This window comes from Carassius gibelio, chromosome A4 (genome assembly GCF_023724105.1).
Source record: "Carassius gibelio isolate Cgi1373 ecotype wild population from Czech Republic chromosome A4, carGib1.2-hapl.c, whole genome shotgun sequence".
NCBI classification, from domain to species: domain Eukaryota; kingdom Metazoa; phylum Chordata; class Actinopteri; order Cypriniformes; family Cyprinidae; genus Carassius; species Carassius gibelio.
In genome coordinates, this window is record NC_068374.1 from 24,343,140 (window position 1) to 24,367,876 (window position 24,737).

The 24,737-nt window shown below is 36.0% G+C and overlaps 1 protein-coding gene across 4 annotated transcripts in view; it reads left to right on the plus strand.

The window, feature by feature from the left end:
* cacna2d1a (calcium channel, voltage-dependent, alpha 2/delta subunit 1a) overlaps window positions 1-24,737 on the plus strand; it is a 72,339-nt gene that overhangs the window by 16,724 nt on the left and 30,878 nt on the right. For all 4 annotated transcript variants that reach the window (XM_052577476.1, XM_052577480.1, XM_052577478.1 and 1 more), the window contains exons 2-6: window positions 2,520-2,601; window positions 4,018-4,134; window positions 20,266-20,325; window positions 23,380-23,415; window positions 23,531-23,660. In XM_052577476.1, the coding sequence (XP_052433436.1) occupies window positions 2,520-2,601; window positions 4,018-4,134; window positions 20,266-20,325; window positions 23,380-23,415; window positions 23,531-23,660 (425 nt within the window). The remainder of the gene's footprint in view (window positions 1-2,519; window positions 2,602-4,017; window positions 4,135-20,265; window positions 20,326-23,379; window positions 23,416-23,530; window positions 23,661-24,737) is intronic.

Sequence of the window (24,737 nt, forward strand, 5' to 3'; positions counted from 1 at the left end):
TTAGGAACAGCAGACCATGTAAAGTCACAGAGTGGGTTCATCAAGGTGCATGGTGCGCAAAAATCTCCAATATAGGTGCATGGGGACGACAATTGTCCATGTGTTTTTGTAGAAATGGGAGAACTACAGCCTGAGGTCAAGATCCAGTGATGTAAACCTGACTCATACACTCTATTTGAGGGCTTTCATTTTTTCCCCTCATTGGATGGATACATATGTTTCATGTTTTGAGCCCATTGATTGGTCATGCATCTTATCTCATAGGATGTTTGCTTTGCTTATAGTTTGTTCCCAGTGTGCATTTCGCTGTGATTGGCTTTTGTCATGTTCCTGTATTTTTGTCCCACCTGAAGATTTTAACCACCCACATGGTTCCGGACAGCTGGTCAAATGATGATCTTATCTCAATATTCCAATCACTGCTCCAAGTTTCCGTCCCTCTTTTTTTCACCACATCCATTTTCACCCAAGCTGTAGCACTATACTTGGCAAGTATGTGCTCTGTTTTTATGGCTACTGTGGTGGTTATGATCATACTGCTGTTGTAATCTCATAAAGAGAGTTTCAATTGAATCTCATCAGCTAAACTAAAAGGGGCTGGCAGCCTTTTCTATTGTTGAATGACATTCTACATTCTGGCACTCTTGATCATTAACAATGATTAGTTTCGATGATTCATCTCACCAGAAGGGATCAGAGAGAGGGATCTTTTGTTTGTTTTTTCTTGTGCATAAATATTCTGTTTTTCTGTTTTCATTTATCATTTTTTATTTGTTATTCAAACTTTAAAACACATATATAATTATTTATATAATTATATATTTAATTTATTTACTTATTTACTCACTGAAGAAGCACCCTAAGTGGTTTAACGTTAACTTGTGCAGTGACTCAACAATCGTAGTAGTTGTTAAGCTAAACCCAATGGTAAACCACTTACTTTTGCTAGCTTGTGATGCACATCAGTTGAGAAATACTGTGCCATCATGTTCTCTTGCTCTCCTGACAGTCCAATATCTAATCGCTATACATGCACAAATTTCCCTTCAAGAATGGAAAATAAAAATGGATGTCAATGAACTTTGCTGTAAAAAAGCTAGCACAAACTGGAAGAGTGAGGGCAATCTGTGTGTGAAAGAAGAGTGTGTGAGTGATATATATCCTGGCATTCAGAGCTAAATATAAAACCTTTCCACACGTGGTCCCTCATCTCGGATTACAGAGGGTTTTTATTGTTTTTATTTTAAGAAAATTCATCCCCCTCCAGCAAGAGTGAATTTTCTGCAGCCCTTGTTTTGTGAGTGTGCACTTGTGTGTGTTTTATGCTCAGGGTCAGCTCACATACGTGGCTTTGAGTCACACTGATAAGATTCATAGTGGTGGTGACAGGGTAAGGACCTCAGTACGGATTCACTTACACGACACCCATATACCTCTCTCTCCCACACTCATTCTGCTTCGCTTTAACGTGCTCCTATAGCATTACTGTATATTGCCTTAGACGGAGGTGCAGTGCATGTTGTCTGCTCAACAGTTTTAGATTGATGTTGAGTATTTAAAACAGCAGCGTGCTGGTCAGCAATGGGCTAATCTGAGACTGTGGGCGGGGCTAAAACATTTATAATCATTAATCTTATATGTAGCCCCCTTCATGTCGTAACAAATTAAACATGACATCCTTTAATGAAAGGTCAGCCTAAAATACAATTTCTGTCATTTACTCTCCATCTTGATGTTCCAGATCCATATACTATATATCCTCTATATATATATATATATATATATATATATATATATATATATATATATCCACTTGAACATGCTCCAAAACTGACATAAAACTGCACCATTAAAGGCAGTCAATATGACTTGTGCGGCTTAAATAAGTGTTCCAGCATGTCTCAAGAAGTTTTTATTTTTCCTTCCATAAATGAATTAAATGCTGCATGCATTGCAAAACTTTAATATTTTCCTTAGGTTATTTTTATTTTGTTTTGTTTTCCAAGTTAATGGGAGGCCAAATGAAGATATGAAGTCGTTTTCTGAGAAATTTGTGTGGGAAATGAAAACTTGTTTTCTCTTTGAATTGAGTAGATTTTTCTGCACCCATTACTATATATATATATATATATATATATATATATATATATATATATATATATATATAATCAATCCATCCAAAATTTGACTAAAAGTTTTGTTTTTCATATTGCTAAGAGGACCAGCAGCCACACGCTCCAAAGATATCCACATTTAATTTAGAGATTCACTCTTGAAATTGCAATGATTGACATTGTGTTAACGTTGTAATAACATGTCAGGAGGGTATAGGGCCACACTGAACCCCTCTTTGGCTCTGCCGCTGTATCTCCTTGCGATTTGAACAGATAAACACACAAAATGATCTTAAAACACATGGCTGGTAGTTTTTGCTCTGGTCTCAAAGAAGTACTGAAAGTGTTCTTTAAGAAGGGTAAGATCAGTGATTAATAACTAAATCTGGTTCTATGTGTTTACAGGACCCGGAAATGGGCGATGCAGATGCAGGAGGAGCTAGTTCAGTTGATAGATGCTGAGACCGGTAGACAAAAGCTCCAAGAAGTAAGACCACACATTTGTTTTTCAGCACGCTAAACAGATGTTATGCAGCTATGAATATTTCATATACTGCTATAAAAACAAATACAAATTCGAGTCACATTAGCTTGGTAGTTAGCATATATTGTACAGAGTGTTACAGTGGCCAGCCACATTTTAATCAGCTTTGGTTCCGGATTTTAGTTTTCCTCATTACTTTCAAAGCATTATATGTCATGAACCAAACCAGCCAGCTACGATTTAAATCATAAATTTTAATTAAAAAAAATTGAAAATTGGACAAAAATGCAAAGATACAAGTGGTTTAACAGCTTTAATAAATGAAAAAATATTCACATAAAGCAGTGTGAATGACATAATTGAATTAAAAATTATGGAGAAATATACAACTACACAAATATGTACAAACAAACACAAATATATACAATAATTTAAGTTTCAGAGCATAGGGAGATTACTTCATTTAAAGTGCTTCATGGGAGTGGGTGGGTACAAAATAATTTTTACTTTTACACAATTTTTTTTTTTTTTTTTTTTGCTGTTCTCTGAATTGTGGACCTTTTCTGATTTGATGGGTAATGTAGTTTTTCACCAGGAATTTCATTGTAAATCATGATTATTTAAAAATGAAGTTGAAATAATGCAGGCTGATGGCTTCCTCAGAAACATATACCTTTGATTATCAAAATCCAAGCTTATAGTAGATGCTGTCTCAGTTTTAGAAGTTCTTACTTCCCTGCAGAAAAGGAATGGGACTTTCTAGCGCAGAAGTTCTAGAGTTCTCTTTTCAGGGATGAAAGAGAGTTGTGACATGAAGGTGAATAAATGATAACAGAATTTTCATTTTGAGTGAACTAAAACAACTTCAAAAGGAGCAAAACTGCTTCAGCATCTCTATCAGCCATTCTCAACAAAAACCATTCTGGACGTGTTTGTGTCCAAGGCCACTGAGCAAAGACTATTTAGTGTGTGAGAAAGTCAAAGAATTTCATCAGCCCACAATTCCTGCTTCCAGCTGTTATACTTGATGGCCATCTTTAATGGTACATGTAGTCAACTTATGGGGGTCATGAGGACCAGTGTTTTTTTATTATTATTTTTTTTTTGGTCCAAAGATTGTTCTGTCATGTATGAGTGAACAGCACAAATGATCAGATATAATCATCGGTAAAACTTTAGTATAGGGACCAATTTTTACATTCGACTAAATAGATTTGCAGGTGTTTTTAATGAATGCAATGCTGTTTGTCAAGGCTGTGACACTAGAAGAGTGCTTTTAATTATTATTATTATTTTGAGCTGCTCATAAGAAATGGCTTTTGAGACAAATCCCAGAAAGCAAACCTGAAACCTTAAACCTCTCTTTCTTTCTCTCTCTCTCTCTCTCTCTCTCTCTCTCTCTCTCTCTCTCCCTCTCAGATTTTCCTCCAGTCTCAAAGATACTATGACGTGAAGCAAAACAACCCTGCACAGCTGGTGTCAAAAGCTGCACTTGAAATCAAGAACCTTCTTGCTAACCGTTCCAAAGCTCTAACGGTAAGTAATGAGCATTATGCCACATATCATCATATAATAATCCAAAACCTAGCTATAGCACCTTAAAGGATTTTTTGAGATTTTTACACATTGCAACTGAATATATATGTTTGATTTGATTTGATAACCTGTGTTATAACCATGCAAAACAATGAAGTTTGCATTATAATCATGGATATTTCCCATTGAGGTGTATTCCATGTGTTTCAGGTGCTCAGAATAGCACACTTAAATACTACTTTTTCTATTTCATCTGCATTTTCTGTATACATGAAATACCCAGATGTTCTACTACATTTGCAAAAATGAGCAGCATAAAACCAAAACGCTCCACATGTATCAACTGTATCCCAAAATGGAGTGCATGTTTTAAGTTAATACATGTATTTTCTAAAAAAGACACTTTTTAAAAAAAAAATATATTTTTAAGTGAAGTAGGCAGTACATGGTGTAGGCACAGTGTAGTATATACCAGTAGTATATAAGCATTTTCCAAACATACCCATTGTTTTTCTCTGCTCGTTTCAAACCCCTTCCAATCCTACTGTATGTTGTTAGTAAATTAGATCTTCGACCTGCATCGATCTAGTTCTGATAAAACCGGCTCCAGATTGTTGGCAGTGCTCTATCAAGCTGAAAGTTAATTAGTCTGTCGACACGCTCTGTCCTTTTGATTTTCTCTCTTGATAAACCTTACTCTGTGTGCCCTAAAAAATACATTTCAAGAGCATTTCCCATTAATGTATGAATAGGTATCATTAGAAATCATTATTCTGGCTCATTTTCCATGATAGTGGAGAAATATCACATGTTGTGTGTGCTTAAAGGGATAGTTCACCCAAAAATGAAAATTATATCATTAATGACCCTCATGTCGTTCCAATCCCGTGAGACCTATGTTCATCTTTGGAACCCAGTTTAAGATATTTTAGATTTAGTCCAAGAGCTTTCAGTCCCTCCATTGAAACTGTGTATACGGTCTACCGTCCATTGTCCAGAAAGGTAATAAAAACATCATCAAAGTAGTCCATGTGACATCAGAGCGTCGGTTAGAATTTGTTGAAGCATCGAAAATACATTTTGGTCCAAAAATAACAAAGAATACAACTTTATTCAGCATTGTCTTCTCTTCCGGGTCTGTTGTGAGCGCGTTCAAGTGTAGTGATATCCAGTTCACGAACAAATCATTTGATTGAACCGGTTCTTCTTGAACCAGTTCACCAAATCGAACTGAATCGTTTCAAACGGTTTCACCTCTCCATTAATCCACAAATGACTTACAATGTGAACTTTTTAACGTGGTTGACACTCCCTCTGAGTTAAAATAAACCAATATCCTGGAATATGAATTATTGTGTAGAGAACTGAAGATGAACTGAGCCAGATAACAAACGATAGACTGACTCATTCTCGAGTCAAGAACTGTTTCCGTTCGGACGCATCCAAATCGAGAACCGAGGAGCTGATGATACACATATGTGATTCAGCGTGAAGCAGATCGACACACAGAGCATCTGAACTGAACTGATTTTTTTGGTGATTGATTCTGAACTGATTCTGTGCTAGTGTTATGAGCGCGGGTAAACCGAAGGCTTGAATCAAGGGCAATCATCGCCAAAGACAGCATTACGTAGAGCACAAAAGAACCGGTGAACCGTTTTCTCCAACCGGTTTAATGAATCGAACGGTCCGAAAGAACTGATTCACGGAAAATAATCAAACTTCCCATCACTACTGATGATCCGAAAACCGATGCAACCGGTTTTTGACTCGAGAACGAGTCAGTCTTTTGTTCGTTATCTGGCTCGGCTCGGTGTTCATCACAGCAGTTCAGTCAGTGTACTGTTTGAGTGCATGCATTACTCCGGGATATTGGTTTGTTTTAACTCAGAGGGAGTGTCAGCCACATTAAAAAAATAACAGCTTAAGTCATTTGTGGATTAATGCGTATTGGAGATGCGAACCGTTTCAAGCGATTCAGTTCGATTTGGTGAACTGGTTCAAAAAGATCCGGTTACATCGAATGATTTGTTCGCGAACTGAATATCCCAACACTTGAACGCGCTCACAACAGACCCGGAAGAGAAGACAATGCTGAATTTTTGCTATTTTTGGAAATATTCAAAATATTCTCACTGACCCTCTGATGTCACATGGACTACTTTGAAGATATTTTAATTACCATTCTGGACATGGACAGTACACACAGTTTCAATGAGGGACTGAGAGCTCTCAGACTAAATCTAAAATATCTTAAACTGTGTTCCAAAGATAAACGGAGGACTTACGAGTTTGGAACGACATGAGGGTGAGTCATTAATGCCTTAATTTTCACTTTTGGGTGAACTTTCCCTTTAAGCAGGGTCAGTCAGTGTTATAAAACTCTTGCCCCTGAAGTGCAGGCTATGTGTATGGCAGACTGTGAGGAGCTGCTTTTATTGGTCAGCATTAAACGCATCGCTGACAGCTCATCCTGATGACTAAATGAAAGTATTGACCTTTCATTCTTTCTTTCTCTCTCCCTCTCCCTCTCTCTCACGCTCTCCTCTGTCATGTTTAATTGGTCTGAATCAAGTGCTCTTGTTTTAATGGATATGGAAGCACCAGTGTGCCTCATATGATGGAAATAACTGCTCTTAGGTCATTGGAACTGTAATAGCTGGCTGTGGTGTGAGGACATCTTGGCTCTATGCTTCTCTGTCCACTTGTGTGTGTGTGTGTGTGTGTGTGTATTTTTGGCAGGTTGTCTCTATCTCCAGTCACAATACCCAGACTGGAAACTGTCCTCATCTCACCCCATTAAAAATATTCTTTATATGGTGTTTTCCCCCAGCCGTCCACCAAACAAGCACATACTTGCTTGTGTTCTTTTTTTAAAAATCACATTTAGAACAAAAAAAAAAAAAAAAAAAAGATTTCAGTGAATCACTGGAGTTTCTTGCGCATCCTGCCTATAATTAGAAGATTCACAAGTACATCAAATTTGGCAACTCTGGTGAATCAAGAAGAAAATGCAGTTAAATTCAACTAATTTAGATTTTTAGTTAAGCACTTAAGCATAATTGTTTAAAATGCTTTTTTTTTTTGTAGAGTATATTGATTTTATAGTTTTATTACAATAACTGTTTTAAAATGTCATTTTTTTCTTGTTATCGCAAAGTTTTTTTGTGAAATAGTGAATTTATTTTTGTGGAAATACATTTTAAAGGATACTTTCTATAATGAGGAAAACAGACTCTTTACTTTAATATTTTGTCATCCTTTGTGGTCTATATATGGGAACTGAAGAGGAAAGTTGGTTCAGAATAAGACGTTCAGAAACGTAATCTTAGCAATTCACTTGCACTCTTTTAGCAGGCGTTTAACCTTTTAAATCCTACAGCTCAGGAATATTATTTATGGTGTAGCTCATTCTCCAGTTAATAGCATAACAGGGTGTGTGAATCATTTGCCAAGGACAGTGTAAGAGTAGATCTAGACGTGTCTGATAAATCGAGCCTTCACACTTCTCTTCATGACACGACATATGACGCTTTCATAACAGCTGTTTGCTGACTCTACCTTGCTTTATGTACAGTAAACAGGCAGTCTTTGTTATTGTGGCACCATCAATATCAGATTAACCTGCATCTAACGTGTGCGGATAATCACATTGTCTCCAAACTCGTCAAAGCAAGTACTTTTCTAGAGAACCCTTATTCCACTACAGGAAGTCAGCTGTCACTATGAAGATGAGCATATCTTGCCGATCGTGTAGTGCTGTTCACGTTCCTGTTGTTCTTTCCTGAGTGACCCCTCGGGTGCAGGATGACCAGATCACGTCGTGTTCTAATCAATATCTGTTGGATGGGTCCTGACTGATCTCGCAGCCTAACGTGACTGTGGGCCGGTGTGGTTGGATTAGACTGATTGATTGATTGATTGATCGGCAGCTCAGTTAAGTTGATCAGTGGGTGTCATTAATTTGGAGCCATCCATCAGCAGCTGTCTGCGCGGTCGGTGCGAGTTAACGGAGGCTGCTTGACGTACGACTGGGATGCTGTGTTGTCTAACAGGAAACTCCTGGCTGCTGATGGAGACAGTGTTTTCCTGAACGTCAATCAAATCATGTAAACAGCAAATATGTCTCACTCATACCGCTCTCTCTCTCTCTCTCTCTCTCTTGACTTTATTCCAATTACCGCAATTCAGCTCACCAACATGAACCCTTCCTTGTCAATCTCTGTTTCTTTCTGCTCTCTATCTCTCTCCAGCTGTTTTTCTTGGCATTGCTTTTTTGATCCTACTGACCTCCCTTTAGTTTCAGCAATTTTAAAGAGTAATATTAATCAACATAAAAAGGATCTATCATCAAATGTCTTTACATTTTGACCTTAAAATAGCCATTTTGGACTGCATTTGTTAATCTCAAGCAGTCAATCTTGTTACCAAAGCTATTATCAAAAAAAGGCCTTTTATTTAAAAGAAATATAGGTTTTTCAGTAAATTCAAACCTAAACTATCTACAACTAAATTTTCAGCCCTGTTTGTTTGTTTTTATTTGTTTATTTAGTTTCATTTCTGTAAATTCTAATCTATTTTATTTAGATGTTTATTGCAAAATTACATAAATGTTTCAGATTTTGGTTACAAGATTAAATATTGCCAACCCCTTATAAAACATAATATAAACTAATATAAACTGATTATAAACATCTAATAAAATATTTATTTCATTTTCTTGAGTTTGAGGTTAACATTTTTTTTAATTACTTTCAGTGCCCCTTACAAAATAATGGTTTTTACTTGGGAATTACCAGTAAATTTCATAAATAATTACAAAGAAACTGTGAGCAACACAAAACCATCCTCCAATCATTTTTGTTTTATTTCCAACTTTGAAAAGTCTTTTTTTTAATGTTTTTACTGTGTATGAAATAATATTGAATAAAAACATTTTTAAGAGCTATTTCGTACCATATTCATGACAAGTTTCATGTATGCACATGAAATCAAATGCAGTAACTAAAACCTAGTTAGTTACCTCATGATCTATTTCTTACATAACTCAACAGTGTACATACAGTATATAGGCAGCAACTATACACAAATAACAAACCGGAGAATCAGTTTACACTGGTTTCCAGTGGAGTATGAAGTTTGACTATTGCTAAATTAAACCAACAAAAATTCACTTATCATAAAATCACAAGATTTGAGCATAATAATTTTTAGTTTTATCTGTTTTAGATTCTTTTAATTACTTAATTGTTACATAAAAATTTTGTATTTTTGCTTAACACCTCCTGTATGACAGGTAAGTGTCTATTATGCATTAAAGTTCAGTCTAGATGCGCAGCTCAATTTGTTTTCGGAACAGATCCAGTGTGTTTATGTATGATAATTCAAAAGATCTGATTTTCTTTTTAGAAAGAAAGAAGTGCTTTGACAGTTATCTGAGAGCCCAACTGCTAAATGCTGCATCAAAAGGATAAAAAATTAAAAGCTGGACAGAGCGAGAGAGAGAAAGAGACGCTTGCATCCATCAAAAGAGAAAGAACAGATGGAAAGGAAGGGTGTTTGTTTGCTCCCTCTTTGATATGGCAGATAAAACGGCACAAGCCACCGTTCTATGCACTGATTCTTAGACAGCTAAATAGAGCTTCTGGAAACTAGATTGCAGACTCTCATGGGCCAATACTGTGTGTACACACCAAATTTATCTGCAGGAGCCTTTTCCCTCTTCTCTCCACACTCGTTTCTTATCCTGTCAGTCTTTCTCTCGATGATGTGCAGTGAAGGGCCAGAGAGTTTCAAGATAACATCAGTAAACAGAACTCTGGTTGTTTTGTGTGGTTTCAGTGATGTACAGTCCACTCCAGTGTTAATTTTGACAGCAAATTCGGATTTAGTCTTAGTCTTAGTCTTTTGAATAACACACCATTTAGTTTTAGTCACATTTTAGTCATCTGAAATGTTTTAGTCTTAGTCTAGTTTTAGTCGACTAAATATCATAAGAGTTTTAGTCTTAGTCTAGTCTTAAGTCTTTTAGTCTTAGTCTAGTTTTTTTTTAGTAGAACAAAGTCAACTTAGTTGACTTGACTAAATGTTTCCATCAGTCTGTTATGGAATGGTATTTATAAAATAAACATAAGGCCTGCTCTCAATGAAAAATATACATGCTCTCTGAAAAAGAAATGCATTCGTCCTGAATGATATGCAATGCATATGACATTCTTTCAAGATGAAGTACAGTATTATTGAAATAGACAACCACCTATATTATATTTGTATTGTATGTTCATTCTATTTCTTTATTTGTGCTATTTACACAAAGTTTACATTTTTTTAAGTTTGTTTTTGTTCATTTAAAATAGCACTGCATAGTCTTCACTGTAAAATAAAATACACAATCAAACCAAAATGTATGCAGACACCTTCAACGTTTCTTACAATATCACAGTTTATTTGCTGTAGTTTAGAAATTGGTAATAAAATATGACAATAACTCAGGGTTAAACTGTGTCAGAACAACAAATTCATCTTGATAATGTCTGATGCAATGCTAAATTTGGTTCAGTCTGTGGTGTGAAAAGGTTGCATTAGAAATTAAAGAAATTAACACTTAAGCAAAACATGCTCGGGTCCCTAATAATTTTTTTTTTTTGTATTTTTTAGTCACTAGTAAAACAATATAATCTATTCTATCTGATTTTCGGATTGACTTTGGATAAATTCTTGTTAAAACTACAAAGTAATTCAATCAAGAGCAGTGAGTGATTTACTTTCATTTTCATACATTAAAGACACTGACAGCAGAGCTAGTAAATTAGGCGCGGTCACTTTAAGAGACAAATGCATCCATTATAAAGATACGCATGCGATTTCTTTCCAACGCTTTACTTTCACTGAAGACATAACTACCGACTTTGTCGAACACACTTTCCAAGACGGGTATTTCGACATATTTAGTATGTATTTGTTGTCGGTACAAAAGCAAGAAGACTTTGAGACGCGTCTCTGCTTGCTCCCTGAACACCAGAACACTGCGCTGCTGAATTGAGCTCTTTCACTTTTCGCTCTTTTTCTTATGTTTATTTAAAATGCGATTTGTATTTGTTCGTTCAGGGTGCAGGAGGACGCAAACGTCCTGAAAGAGATCTCGGTTGAGTGTTGCGCGAGTAACCAGCTGCTCAGTTCAGCGTCCCTGCATCGCGGGGCTGAAGCCAACTTGATGTGTTGAATGCTCGGAGCACGTTATAAAACGTATTCTTAAAATACACATTTCTGTTTTAATAAATGCTCATATTAAAACATAGCATTACACATAAGTAGGTACAAAAATAATCAGTGATACATTTACGACCCCATAAAAATTTGGGTCGCAATGGCATTTCAAAAGGTCGCAGTGTAGTTCCCTGTGTAAACAACTTAACTGTTATGAAAACGTCCTCGAAACTGTGCGAATTTCTGCAAACTCATCTTTGTTCTCTTTTCTGTGTAACTGCTGCTGCGTTTGTTTAGCTGTTGCGCTTGCATTTGCCGCGGCTTTTTATAATGGCTCGGCTGCTTCTGCATAGATCAACCTACCCTCAAAGATTCGCTCTGATTGGACCTCTTCTCCATTCGTCCCCCCCATATATTTTCGTCTCATTTATATTCGTTGACTAAAGTGTCAGTTATATTTCGTCACGTTTTTCGTCATCATATCTGACTTTTTATTTAGTTTTTATTTAGTTTTCGTCCGTGAAAAAGGTTAGTTGACGCATATTTTTCGTCATAGTCTTCGTCAACGAAATTAACACTGGTCCACTCCAGTAGAGTTAGGTTGTTAACCTGGTTCTTACTCTTTCTAGTTGTTTAAAGGTGCTGTACGATTGACACAGAGTTGTTGAGCTAGGGTTTTTTTCACCCGGCTGCTTCTCCTCAGACTTGATGCACACGCAGTTTGCCAGAGTGATGACACAAATGGGAATGAGCGCACTTGACGATGAATGAAATGAAATACGCTGTGTTTTCCGCCAACTGGCAACACGGGGTGCCGAAATACAATTGGGTCAACTGGCAGTGGGTGGATTTCACAATAACAAAGACATTCCAGCCCTGAACGCACTTTTTCAAAGGATTATAAAAGGATAATTATCAAAGGATAATAATTAGGGCTGCATGGTGTGTCGTTTAAGCATCAATATTGCGATGTACGAATCCATAATAGTCACATCGCAGGATGTGCGATGTAGGCTGTCATAGTTGATCCGTTAATAATAACTGACTGTAGAATTGCTAACTTAGTACATTTTATATTTATGTTTTATTTTTATTTAACTTAAGAGTAAAATAATAAAATGTGTGTGTGTGTATATATATATATATATATATATATATATATATATATATATATATATATATATATATATATATATACACACACACACACACACACACACACACACACGCGACTTACATTGCATTCAAACTAGCAATTTTCTCCTAACATGTGTTCCCTGGGATTCAAATCCCTAACCTTGCGCTTGCGCTTGCTAATGAAATGCTCTGCCACTTTTAACAAACTTGTATTTTTTTTTTTATTATGTATTATGTAAAACTATACAAGATAAAGAAAAAAAATTAATAAAATTATAATTGAATTATTATTATTATTGTTACTATTTATTTAGCCTTACATTTGTTATTTGCAAATCATGTAGCATCTAATGTAATCAGTTTTTCCATTCCAACACTGTTTGCAGTCTTACTCAATTTCTGTGAAAGTCTAGACTGACTGATCAGATTGTAGGAAGGAGAACTGCACCTTGGGAAATGTACTGAATTAGTCACTCATTGTAATGCGGGGTAGAGTGAGGACTTGAAGGACAGAGGAAGGGTATGACGTCAGATTACAATAGCCATCAGCGTCCAGTGCTTCTCCGAGGACAAACAGCTGTCACAGGTACCTGGTCAAATAAGTGAACTCAGAGAATAGGAAAGAGACCTTGTTTGTCTTGATGTTCTCAACAGGCTTTGATGTTGGAACTATCCTGAGCTATAAAGCATAGTGGTCGATAGAAAAACATTGCCATTATGATTGGTTGCTACTTACAGGCACAGGCACTGCTAACTTAGCTGTACCTCCTGTCTGCAAACAACAAATGTTGTAAGAAACAAATGGTAGAAGGCTCACGCTAACTCCCATCAACCTAATATGAGATGTAATGAAGCACTAATGTGAGAGCTGGCAGTAGTTAAAACTCTCATCTCGAGCAATGCCGAGCTGCATAATTACAGTGCTGTCCACCCACAGTGGGACTGTACCGGAAGATATTTTCACTTCTGTTTAAACACCCTGTACTGAGAAATTTAATGGGATGTTACGAGAAAGGATAATCTTACAGTTGATTCACTGATGTTTTGAGAGGATAGAGGCTGATGGATGTCCAAGTGTGCATAAAGTTAGGCAATGAATATGGAGCCTTTAGCCCAAATAATTTGGTGTAGGAAAGAAATTCTAGAATTCTTGTTGAATTCCAAAGTGTGTTTTATCGTTGAGATCTGTTCTCAATCTGTAGATACACATGAGATCACTGGGGTCTTTTTTACAGAAGCAGAAGAGCAAATTCTCTATTTGATCCTCATTTAATCTTATTGCGGCCCAGGAGAAACCCAAGCGACATTAGTGCAATCCATTTCAGTTAATGAGGAAATGGTAAAAATGCTCTTTTAAAAGATGGATGGAGTGATGGACGAAACACTTCCCTCACAAATCTCTCTGCATTTATATATTTGGTTATTTTATATTTGGTTATTTAACACATTTTATTTCATTTTTTTATTATTATTATTGCATTTCGTTTCAACAATGTTGTTGTTCTAAATGTTAAAAAAATATTTTCAGGTTTTACATGTACTTGTGTGCACTGATTTTTTTTTTTTTTAATTCGTCCAAATTACTTATAATTTTTTTTTCAGTGTGTGGTGGACTTTCAGTGTGTGGTGGGTTTAATTTAATTTTATTAAATTTTTTTCTGAATAAACATTGTTCTAACAATATATGTATGTGTGTGTGTGTATATATATATATATATATATAATATATATTGTTCAGGTTTTATCTTAGTTGGGGTATTTGATCTATTTTTCTCTTATTAAATAATTAGGAAATTTTAATATATAATTTAATAAAACATTTTATAATTTTATTTTTTGTGTTTTGTTTTTTTTTCTCTGTGTTCTAAAAATGTAGATAGTCTTTCCCAGTGGGGATGTCTGGTAAAAGCAAAAAAAACGTGATCCACACACATATACCATCTGTTTTAAAGCATTTTGTGGCTGTGTGGGTCAGCGCCATTGGCCTCAAGCTGGTCTTCAGTATGTTGAAGTGTAGTGCTGGACACCATTTTCCTCACGTTGTGCTTGGAACAGAGACAGGTGGTGCCTCCCCAATAAGCATTACACTCTACCCACCTTGAGCTAAAATGGCTCCTGTTGAACTCTGGCAAGCCAGTCCAGTTTACTCTGCCACAAGCCCACATGGCTCCAGCTTCCATCAGTCTTTGCCAAGCTGAACATGATGAGCGTTATACGGATCATGGGTTTTTAGTCACAATCTGTGTGTACTGTGCTGAGAGGTGTGAAAATTCTGCAATTACCACAAACGTATTTCCATGTGCATGTGATGTCTACAGGTAAATCTTGAAAGAAGTTCGGTTGTCAATGTTTATTATAATTTCTTGGCCATTTATAATCCCGGTTTACCTTCACTTGTTCATTGAGGCGCAAACATACAACACAAATGTTTTACTGTTCAACACCATCTTTAACCAGATAAGAACCAGAAAAGAAGCCTTTCCTGTGAAATATTCACTTGTAAAAAAGGGGAAAAAAAGCACAACAAGAACTGGTACATTAAGTGGAATAAAATATAATTTATTCCTGTGATTGCAAAGTAGATTTTTCAGCAGTCATTACTCCAGTCTTCAGTGATTGCACTGTTGTTCTGATCCAAAACTGTTGAATGGTAATGTACTTTTTAGTACAACATTTTTATTTTATATTATAATGCAAAATTTACAGTGAACACTTACATTATAATTAGCAGCTGTTGAAACAAAAAAAAAACAAAAAAATCAATTAATAAAACCGAGACAGATCCTGTTAAACTAACTGAGCTAAATGGCACGTATTCACAACAGCAGGGAGACATGACAAATTCACCCGGCAGCATTTCACGTCATTTTTTCCATCATCCCTCAACACTGTGGCAGAAATTAAAGGGTAATTGGCTGACTTTTGAAGAACTTGTAAATGTAAAAACAAAATGTGGCTTATTTAATGGTGAATGTCAGGCTGTCAGAGACACATAAACTTGATAGTTTTCTTTTAATTCATTGAAAATGGATGAACTGGATGTTCTTAATGGAGTTTTACTTCTTTAATGTTAAAATGCCCTCATCAAAGGAGAATGTACGTATATATTATTTAATTACCGCTATAATTAGTCATGTAATTATGCTTGCCAGAGGGCACACTTAACCCCAGTTTTGTTCATTTGTGAGTATATGTGTGTGTGTGCATTAGTCCTACAGGTTTTCTGTATTCTGTGAATTGAAGAGTTGATGGACAGCAGTTGTTCGTTTTCTCAGCATGTACAGTGATGATCTGAACATCAGGTGTTTGTACCTGAAAGCTGCTGTACAAGACTGACTAAGTAGCTACTGATGCATAATGTGAGTTCCCTTTAGAATTCTGCTCACATTCATCATGGCGGGGATTCGGGAGTATAGTTATGTGTCAATGCCTCCAACTGAAGAGACTCTTGCCAGCTGTATGTCGGTTGGTGAGGCCTTCACTTCCAACTAACTGTTACATCACATTGCAGAGCAGGGACAGCTTTGCACACGATGGCCGTGCTGAAGGACCTGCACCAGGGCAAGGCACTCCCCCCAGAGGTAGTGGAGGAGCTACGCCTTACCACAGATTTGGCTCCTTGGGAAAACATGATGGACATCTCTCATTTTAGAGAGTCGTCATGCTGAGGCCTCCACTCCTAGAGCTTAGCCATCTACTGCAAGCATCTCCTCCACTACAGAGAGCTAATTCATTGAGGTCTCTGTTAACCAGAGCTCCGCTAGGGCAGCATCTGTGAGTTTTAGGCTATTTATCTATGTGAGCCTACTTTGCAAGATGTCCTGAGCATGGGGCATAGTTAGCTCTCCTCTCATTTTAGAGAGTCATCATTCTGAAGCCTCTGTTGCTTGATCTTGGCCATCTACTGCGAGCATGTGAGCCTTCTTAAATGTGGCCTCAATAAGAACATATTTAGTTTTTTGAGAAGCTCTGGTCTATAGCCGTGTTGCTGATGCAGGGGTGTGGACTCCCCGGAGTCTTTGACTTAGTTCAGCCAATAAGGCACACATCCCCAGCATGGCGACATGGGTATACCATTTCCCATAGCTCCCTCTAGGGGTATGGTTCCCATTTGAAAGGGAACGTCTCAGGTTATGCATGTAACCATGGTTTATTGCGTAAAATTAGACATTTTATCTCATTTTTCTCTGCATGCATTAGCAGGACAGTCATCTTGGACTTTGCTTTATTGTGTTATTAGCCTCATTATGGCTAATACAGGTCCGACCTTTTATCTTACACTGTGCCTTATATAATTACTGTGAATAATAAATGAGCAGATGACATAACTTTTGGTTCCAAAAACAGTGAAAAGACAGTGTAATTTTATACTGGACTGATGAATGGGGACTGGGAGATAAATTATATGCACATTTGTGTCAGGGGGGCGTCTTATGCCGAGTTCACACTGCTTTTTTTACCCTAATTTTTCACTCTCCGACAGGTTGTGCAAAATCGCAGACAAATGGCGGAACAATCATTCGAGTAAAAATCATGCACGGTGAATTACCAAATACGCGATCTGAGGGAATTGCAGATGCCCGCAAAATATATGGCATGCGAAATATCTGGAGCTGTCTCTGATTCACAATCACACTGTGTGCAATGATTTCTGACTGAAAACTACAGACATTGAGAGACCAAGATACAGTGCAGAGGGAAGTTCAGGGAGGAGTTACTGTAAAGACCAGAATATTAGTATTGGAATAGATAAATGAACAATTATTTCATACAGAAACAAGCACAGACATTTGCTTGACCAGCCACAACATAATTTTTTTTCCCCTCCTTGTAGCTGGAAATCTGCTCAGAGACAATTTGATGGCTTTTTTAATAATCCAGTCTCGCTCGATAACTCCATTCTGACTCGGGTTCTCGCGGTATTTCCTTATCACTTCTCGCGTGTGTTTTGTTTTGAAATGTTGTTTGCGGACCAGACCGTGGTGTCTGCAGTTCTTTATTGTGAAGTCATGCAATGTGAAACCCCCAGTCACGGATCCACCGTGCAGTGCGAACACAGCAGCAACTGAGTGCTACCCCAGACAGTCACGCAGAGTGAAAACAATATTGATCCAACGAGTTTGAAAATCATGCAGTGTGAACTCGGCATTAATGTGATGATGAAAAAGATTCCTTGTTTCAAGCTTTTTTACTGACAGAAACATATCACATAGGTTTAACAACTATATGTTATTCAATACAAATAATTGTATTTTTTGTATTGTATTTTTTGTATCTCATGGGAGAAATTTAAATAAGAAATACGATGTCAGTTTACATTTTACTTTTTTCATTTTACTTAATAATGTTTTTTTCTCTGAAGTTAAATTAAAATATTTATTAAATGTATATAGAGTTGCAAAGGGATGGAAAATATCTGGTACATTTCCAGGAACTTTAAAAAAAAATCTCTGGAATATAAAAAAAAAAAACCGGAAAGTTTCCATAATAAGTTCCACCTTTCTGCAACCCTAAATGTATATAAATACTTTTTAAAATAAATAAACAAACATTTAGTTTATTACAAAACAATCCAACATTTTTTTACATATTAGGTTTTATTAACAATAATAAAAGACACCTTAGACACCTTACACACTAATGTAATGAATCAATTAATAAATCAATCAGTTAGAAATAAAAATGGATCAGAGATATTTAACAGAAAAAAGCTAATTTAACATTAATTAGGGGCTGGCAATAAGACAAACACACAGCCCAGTCCTAATGTGACTGAGACCACACCATTGGGGTTGTTATGGCAACAGCTCTTCAGAGTGAGTAGACCCCGGGGTCAGTGGGTTATTATGGGATGTCTGAAGTGGGAGGCGAGGTTTCATCATCTAGCCATGCGTTACACTTGTTTGTTCATTTGCCCTGGAGGAAATCTCAATTTTTTTTTGTCTTATTATAATAGGGATACTCCAATGGAGCTTTTGTGTGGATTAACATCACAAAACTGTGAAATTTCAATACGTTTTGTCCCTACAGCATAAAAAGCCTTCTAAGCCGTTTCACGATTATGCACGATGTGCTTATGTTGGTTTTAATTTGCTTTAGTGGCATTTATGCACTTTTGATATCATTTATTCTGGCAGCGATGATATCAAACTGATGTTCTTCGCTTCACTGGAACAGTTTTATTGCTGCCTTCGAGTCATGTAAGAAAGATCTTCTGAAGGTCACATGACATTTTGAGTTTAACTTTAAGTATATAGTATATAATAGTGGTCATAATTAAGGGAATAATTAAATTGTTGACAGTCTGTTTAGAATACACACACACACACACACACACACATATATATATATATATATATATGTATATGTATGTATGTGTGTGAGTTTATAAATAAATACAATAAATATAAGTGCATCATATGACATTTTTGTAACCTGAAGTTATATAAAAAAGTCACATTTCCTGTTTTACAGTATGTTATTTTTCCTGTTTTACATTTATGTTTGTTCGTTGCACCACGACTTCTGCACTAAACCCTCAAACATCATTAAGCTTCAGCCTTTATTATAAACTTCCACCAAATGAGAAACCAACCATCGTTTATTCGATCAAAGTTTTTCCTCCTCATATAGAGTGATCTGTGGTGGCGAGCATCAAATGAGAATTTCTTAATTTGCTCTTCGTCCCCTGGTTATCAGGATTCATTTGATTTCTTGCACTCCTAATCTTCAGTCTCATTTTAGGGCCAATAAAAACAAAAGCAAAAAATAAATTAAAGAATAAAAATACATAAAGAAAAAGGCTCCGGGACAAGTTACAGGAATGGGATGTAGAAGTTCCCAGGGGAAATTAGGAGTACAGTCATGCCATAATATTGTTATTAACTTAATCAGCTGAGGAGACCTGGACTGGACCTCAGCTGCTGTCTAAATTTAGTTTGCCATCATGAGGGGTTTTCTCATAGGCAGAGAATCTGGAGTAAAGGCTGAATGCAGGTCAGTCTGAGGAAAATGTGTTTTCTCACTCACTCAGTTTAAAGCTGACCTTAATTTTTCCTCATTAAAACCAGCTATTGACTGAATGACAAATAAATTAGCCATTTATATTGGACCTCTGTCATGTTAATGCATTTATTTGGTGTTGTAAAGTGTCTGGATGTTAATGTTTGGTTCTGAGGCTCTTCTATAAAATTTTTAGAAAAGCAATGAAACTAAGCTATCTTGCCTAGATTAATATATATTGTCATTTTTATGTTCTTTTCTGGTTTGAGATAGTTATTTATATAAAGTACAATATACTCTATAAGAAAGTGGGGTCAGAAAGATTTTTAATTGTTTTCATTTGCTGGAAAAAAACCCAGTAAAGATTATTATTTTATTATTATTATTATTATTTATTTTTTTACATTCTAAATAACTTCCTATAATGCAAAACTGAATTTTTAGCATCATTACTCCAGTCTTCAGTGACACATGATCATTCAGAAATCATGTGATCATCTAATATGTGATTTAATGCCGAAGCATTTCTTATTATTATCACTTTTGAAAAAATATTGTGATTCTTATTATTTAAAAAGTTTTTTTTATTATTATTAATGAATAGAAATCTGAAAAGAACAAAATGTATTTAAAATAACATTATAAATGTAATTAGTTTCAATGTTGATCAATTTAGTGCATCGTTGATGAATAGGGTTTATTTCTCCAAACTTTTGGAAGGCAGTGTATGTTTGGGCATATACGTATGCATTCTTTAACACTTTTATCTGGTTGCTTGTGTTGTAGGCGCTGGCGACGGCTGCTGAGAACCTGCAGAAGGAGCACCAGTGGAAGGATGATCTTGATGTAATGCTTCACACATTCTCATTTTGTAAACACTCAGAAACGCAAGGAAGAAATGAAGCTATGAGACTTTTACCAGGGCATGTTTTCAGTCAGATGCCAGACACATTTACACACGCATTGCCTTAGTTCCGTGGTGAGATAATCAATTGAGTTAGAAAAAGTTGGCATCCTGGTCTCAGACCTTGTGTCTGTTGTATTGATGCATTTTAGGTTCCCACAGACTGAAATATCAATTCTAATTAGCAGAGAAATGGATGTGATGTCTGGTTGTCTGTTATAGATCTGTCAGTCAAGTGTTGTCCAAATGAGTCATCAGAATTTGTTTTGCAGCAATATTTCATTTCTGAATCAGACTGGATGAAGATTCACTATTTAAAATACTTTTAACAATCACATTTAATCTGATTATTAGAGTGATATTGAGAGATTAACATGATCACAACCAGAGATGATTTGCCATAGGGCACCTTTGCCATAATCTATATTCACTTAAAGTTAAATATAATTTTTCAGTAAATATCTAAATGAATAGAAATGTTGTATTCGGTACATTGTAATGTTGCAATAATTATGGTTATTAAATTAATGCTCAGTAAGAGATGAAAAACTTGAATGGTAAAAAAAAGTTAAGTTGTTTTTAAAGTTAAAAAGGTAAATGTTGAATGTTTGGCAAATAACTGAATTACATTTGAAGTGCTAAAAATACTAAAACTAAAACTGCAATAAAAATAAATTAAAGCTACATAGAAATATCAAAAAAAAAATATTAACCAAAATGACAAAATCACATAACAGAATTGCTCAAGACAAAGCTGAAATTATAAATATCTAAAAAGCTAATTTGAAATATTAATAAATACTGTATGATAGTATATGGATAATACTATGTAGCATTCAAAACTAATTATTTTACTTTTTAATGTTGCAATTTATTTAACTCCACATAATAACATTGAATTTTAATATCCACCATAATATGAAAATCCTAATGGGACAGTTCTAATTTACATGGTTAAAAAAGCTATTACCATGATTTAATTTTTCATAGTTGCTCATAGTGTGTATTGTGAATGCCTCTCTTCAAGCGTTTGTTATGTGCTACAGGTCTTTTTAATTATTGATGGGATGCAGGTAGAATTGTGTTAAAGACACAGTCTGCAAATGAAAGAGTTTGGTCCCATGCAGGACTGACCTGTATGCACATATCTCAGTGATTAGTGTACTATAACCTAAAAACAGTGTCTGCCACATGATTAGTAAGCAAGTAGGACAGGTGGCGGCAGCCGGTGATGATCCACTCCTATGTCTCCAAGGCAACTGTATGTCAGACAGTGAGCTTGCTTGTTAACACCTCAATAATGCTAGTCCTGACAGCGCCCTCACACTGTGAGGAGAACAACCCTGGGAGAAGACACACACACACACACACACACACCTAAAGCAACATGCACCACTTCTGGGGAAGAGTTAGCACAAGAATTTAGCAACTTCGTTTATGAATGCACAAAGATTAGGTAAAAACACTTAAAAGCACTATTCGGACGGGACTAGTTTTCTAAACCACCTGACGTCTGTGATTTTCATGTACCAATTCGGACGGGACTAGTATCTCCGTGTTTATTACAGAGGTGGGAGGGTCTGATTTGTGCATCTGGGCGTCACAGAGATCACGCGCTCTGTATGCGTGCATTGCATTCATTCAGAATGATTGCCTTAGTATTATTACACAATAAATACTAAATGGCTAGTATAGCAAAACCATGTTAATGTGTGGTTCCTTTAGTTTAACTTGTTTTCCTTTTTTTTTTAATTAAATGTAATTAAAACATTATGTAACTGAGTACATAAATGAACGTGAGTAATCTTACCTGATGCTGATATTACAATAGCCGGTATTAACAGTTTACGCGATCTTGCTCTTGATTTTATTATTTGTATTATTTTTTTTATTATTATCTATTTGCCGCTAAGCAAATATATCAAACATCCGCGCGGTAAGAGCATCTACGGTAATTCACGTTGGCCAAAACACACAAGGAAACGCGTTGTGAAATAAAATATCACCGGCAATCACAGACATTCGCATTCGGACGGGATTCGTTTTCTCAGAGGATCACTGAGTTTGCTGAAAAACGGTAGGTAATTTGCTCTGGAATTATCACAGAGGTTGTGTGAGAAAAACACAGACATGGCAGATTCGGACGGGATTAAAATCACCAAGTACGTCTGTGAAACGCAGATTTCTCTAACGACCCCCTGAAAAACAAGTCACGTCCGAATAGGGCTAAAGAGAGCTAAATAATAATATAATTTTAAAAAGTCACATTCTAATTCAATATACTCTTAGAGATGGACACTTTGACCAAAAATAAAAATAAAAAATTGAATAAAAATTTATAAATTGCAACAAATTGATAACTGATAAAATGTAGGATGGAATGGTATGTTGATTCAAGTAAAGTCTCATATGCTTTCTTAATGAATTTCTTAAAAAGTAATAATTTCCTAAGTACTACTACTACTACTACTAATAATCGTATTAAATAATATATAAATCGAGCCTGCAGAAAATAATTGCCAAAATAATCTGAATCCTAAAGGTTTTCATGCTAAAAAAAAATATCACAAATTGACATAAAAACAATTTATAATGCCTATAAATTCCTATCTGCAACATTCTGGGAATGTTCATTTGTGTTTTTGAAATATAAATCCTAAACATAAAACGTTGTCTAAAATCTAAAAATCTAAAAATAAATATATAAATAGATTGCTAGAAAATTGGTGATCATGAAATATGAAACCAAAAAAAAAAAAAGATCATTATAAAACATTGGTTTTCTGTGTATGTTTTTATTAGATGGTTTTTACAGACCTAGCCTGCAACCTTTTGGTAAAAAATAATAATAATAAAAAGAACATTAATAGAACACCCCATTAAATTAATAAATACATACAAAACATTGAAACCAAACTATATTCTAATGAATATACAAACTTTTGATAAAGATAAATAAAAACACTAAAGTGTTGTTCTGTCACTCTGTCCATCAGGTGAATGACACTATCTACTACAATGCCAAAGACAAGGTAAGGTTTCATTTTAAAAATACAAGCTTGCATATGAACTAAACAACAAAGATATTTAGATTAACGGGATGCTTTTTGTTGCTTGAGAGATTCATGCTTATTTGTATGTTCCCAGTTTGACATTAATGACACGGAAACACACCAGAACCGTGTCAAAGTTGAATTCAAAGAGGATCCAGTTTTCAAACGCCCTGTTTCGTACAACACAACAGCAGTGCACATTCCTACGGATATCTATGAGGGCTGTGAGTACATACACATTGCATACATCTTAGCATTTGTTCTTTTGTTTATGACTCATTTCAAAATGCTTTCGCTTTCGTCTGTCTTGCGCCGGTCTAAGAATTTCACCTCGAGCGGCGCAATACGAATGCCCCCGGACGTCCCTCTTAATCATGGCCCCGGGTTCCAGAAACCCACAAAATAGAACTGGAGTCCTATTCCATTATTCCTAGCTGCGGTATTCAGTGGCAACTGATTTATAAAATCAGTCTTTCAGTGACAGCTCGGCTTTATTGCTGTGTGTCAGGTGTAGACAGCCAGAGGCTTATGGAAAAACTGCAGACTAAATTTAGAGAGCTGCCCAGCTCAAACACAGCACGCCTGCCCCCCGAGTGACCCCACAACCCCCAATAATTTCTCAGGAGAGAAATATGCACAGATCAAGCACCGAGTCTCGGTTTACTTGAGGATTGTTGTGATGGTTTTATCAGCTGTTTGGACTCTCATTCTGATGGCACCCATTCACTGTAGAGGATCCGCTGGTGTGCAAGTGACGTAAAAAGACATTTTCTCCATATCTGTTCTGAAAAAAAATCTTGGATGGCCTGAAGATGGACCAAATTTTCATTCTTGGGATACATTTTGCTCAGAAGCCCCGCCCTTAATAATCTGATTGGTCCGTCATAGCTGTACATGAAACATCACATGCATATGTTGGCTGTGTTTTGTCAGCTAGTGCTTTTTTAAGATCTGGTGTATCATACTCTCTGTGTTGGCAGAAATCTGATCTGCTCAGCGATGGGCTCACGGTGGCCTTGAATTTTGTGTGAGTGTTTCACAGGCAAATGAGTTTGATGTGATATTTGTGTTCTAGATGAGGACTGAAGCAGCCGTATTCATCATATGACTCATCTCGCTCTGTCCAGCTGTCTCTCTTGATCTACTTTTACTCAAATCAAATGACTCTTAGTACCTTTTGTTTTCCGCCTGATTCTCTTTGTCCGGCAGCATTGCTTAGTGCTACTCAGCGACAGCCATTGGGTTAAGCTTTCGTCCAGTATTTAGTTTTTCATCAAATCTGTGTCCTTGTTTTAATGTAG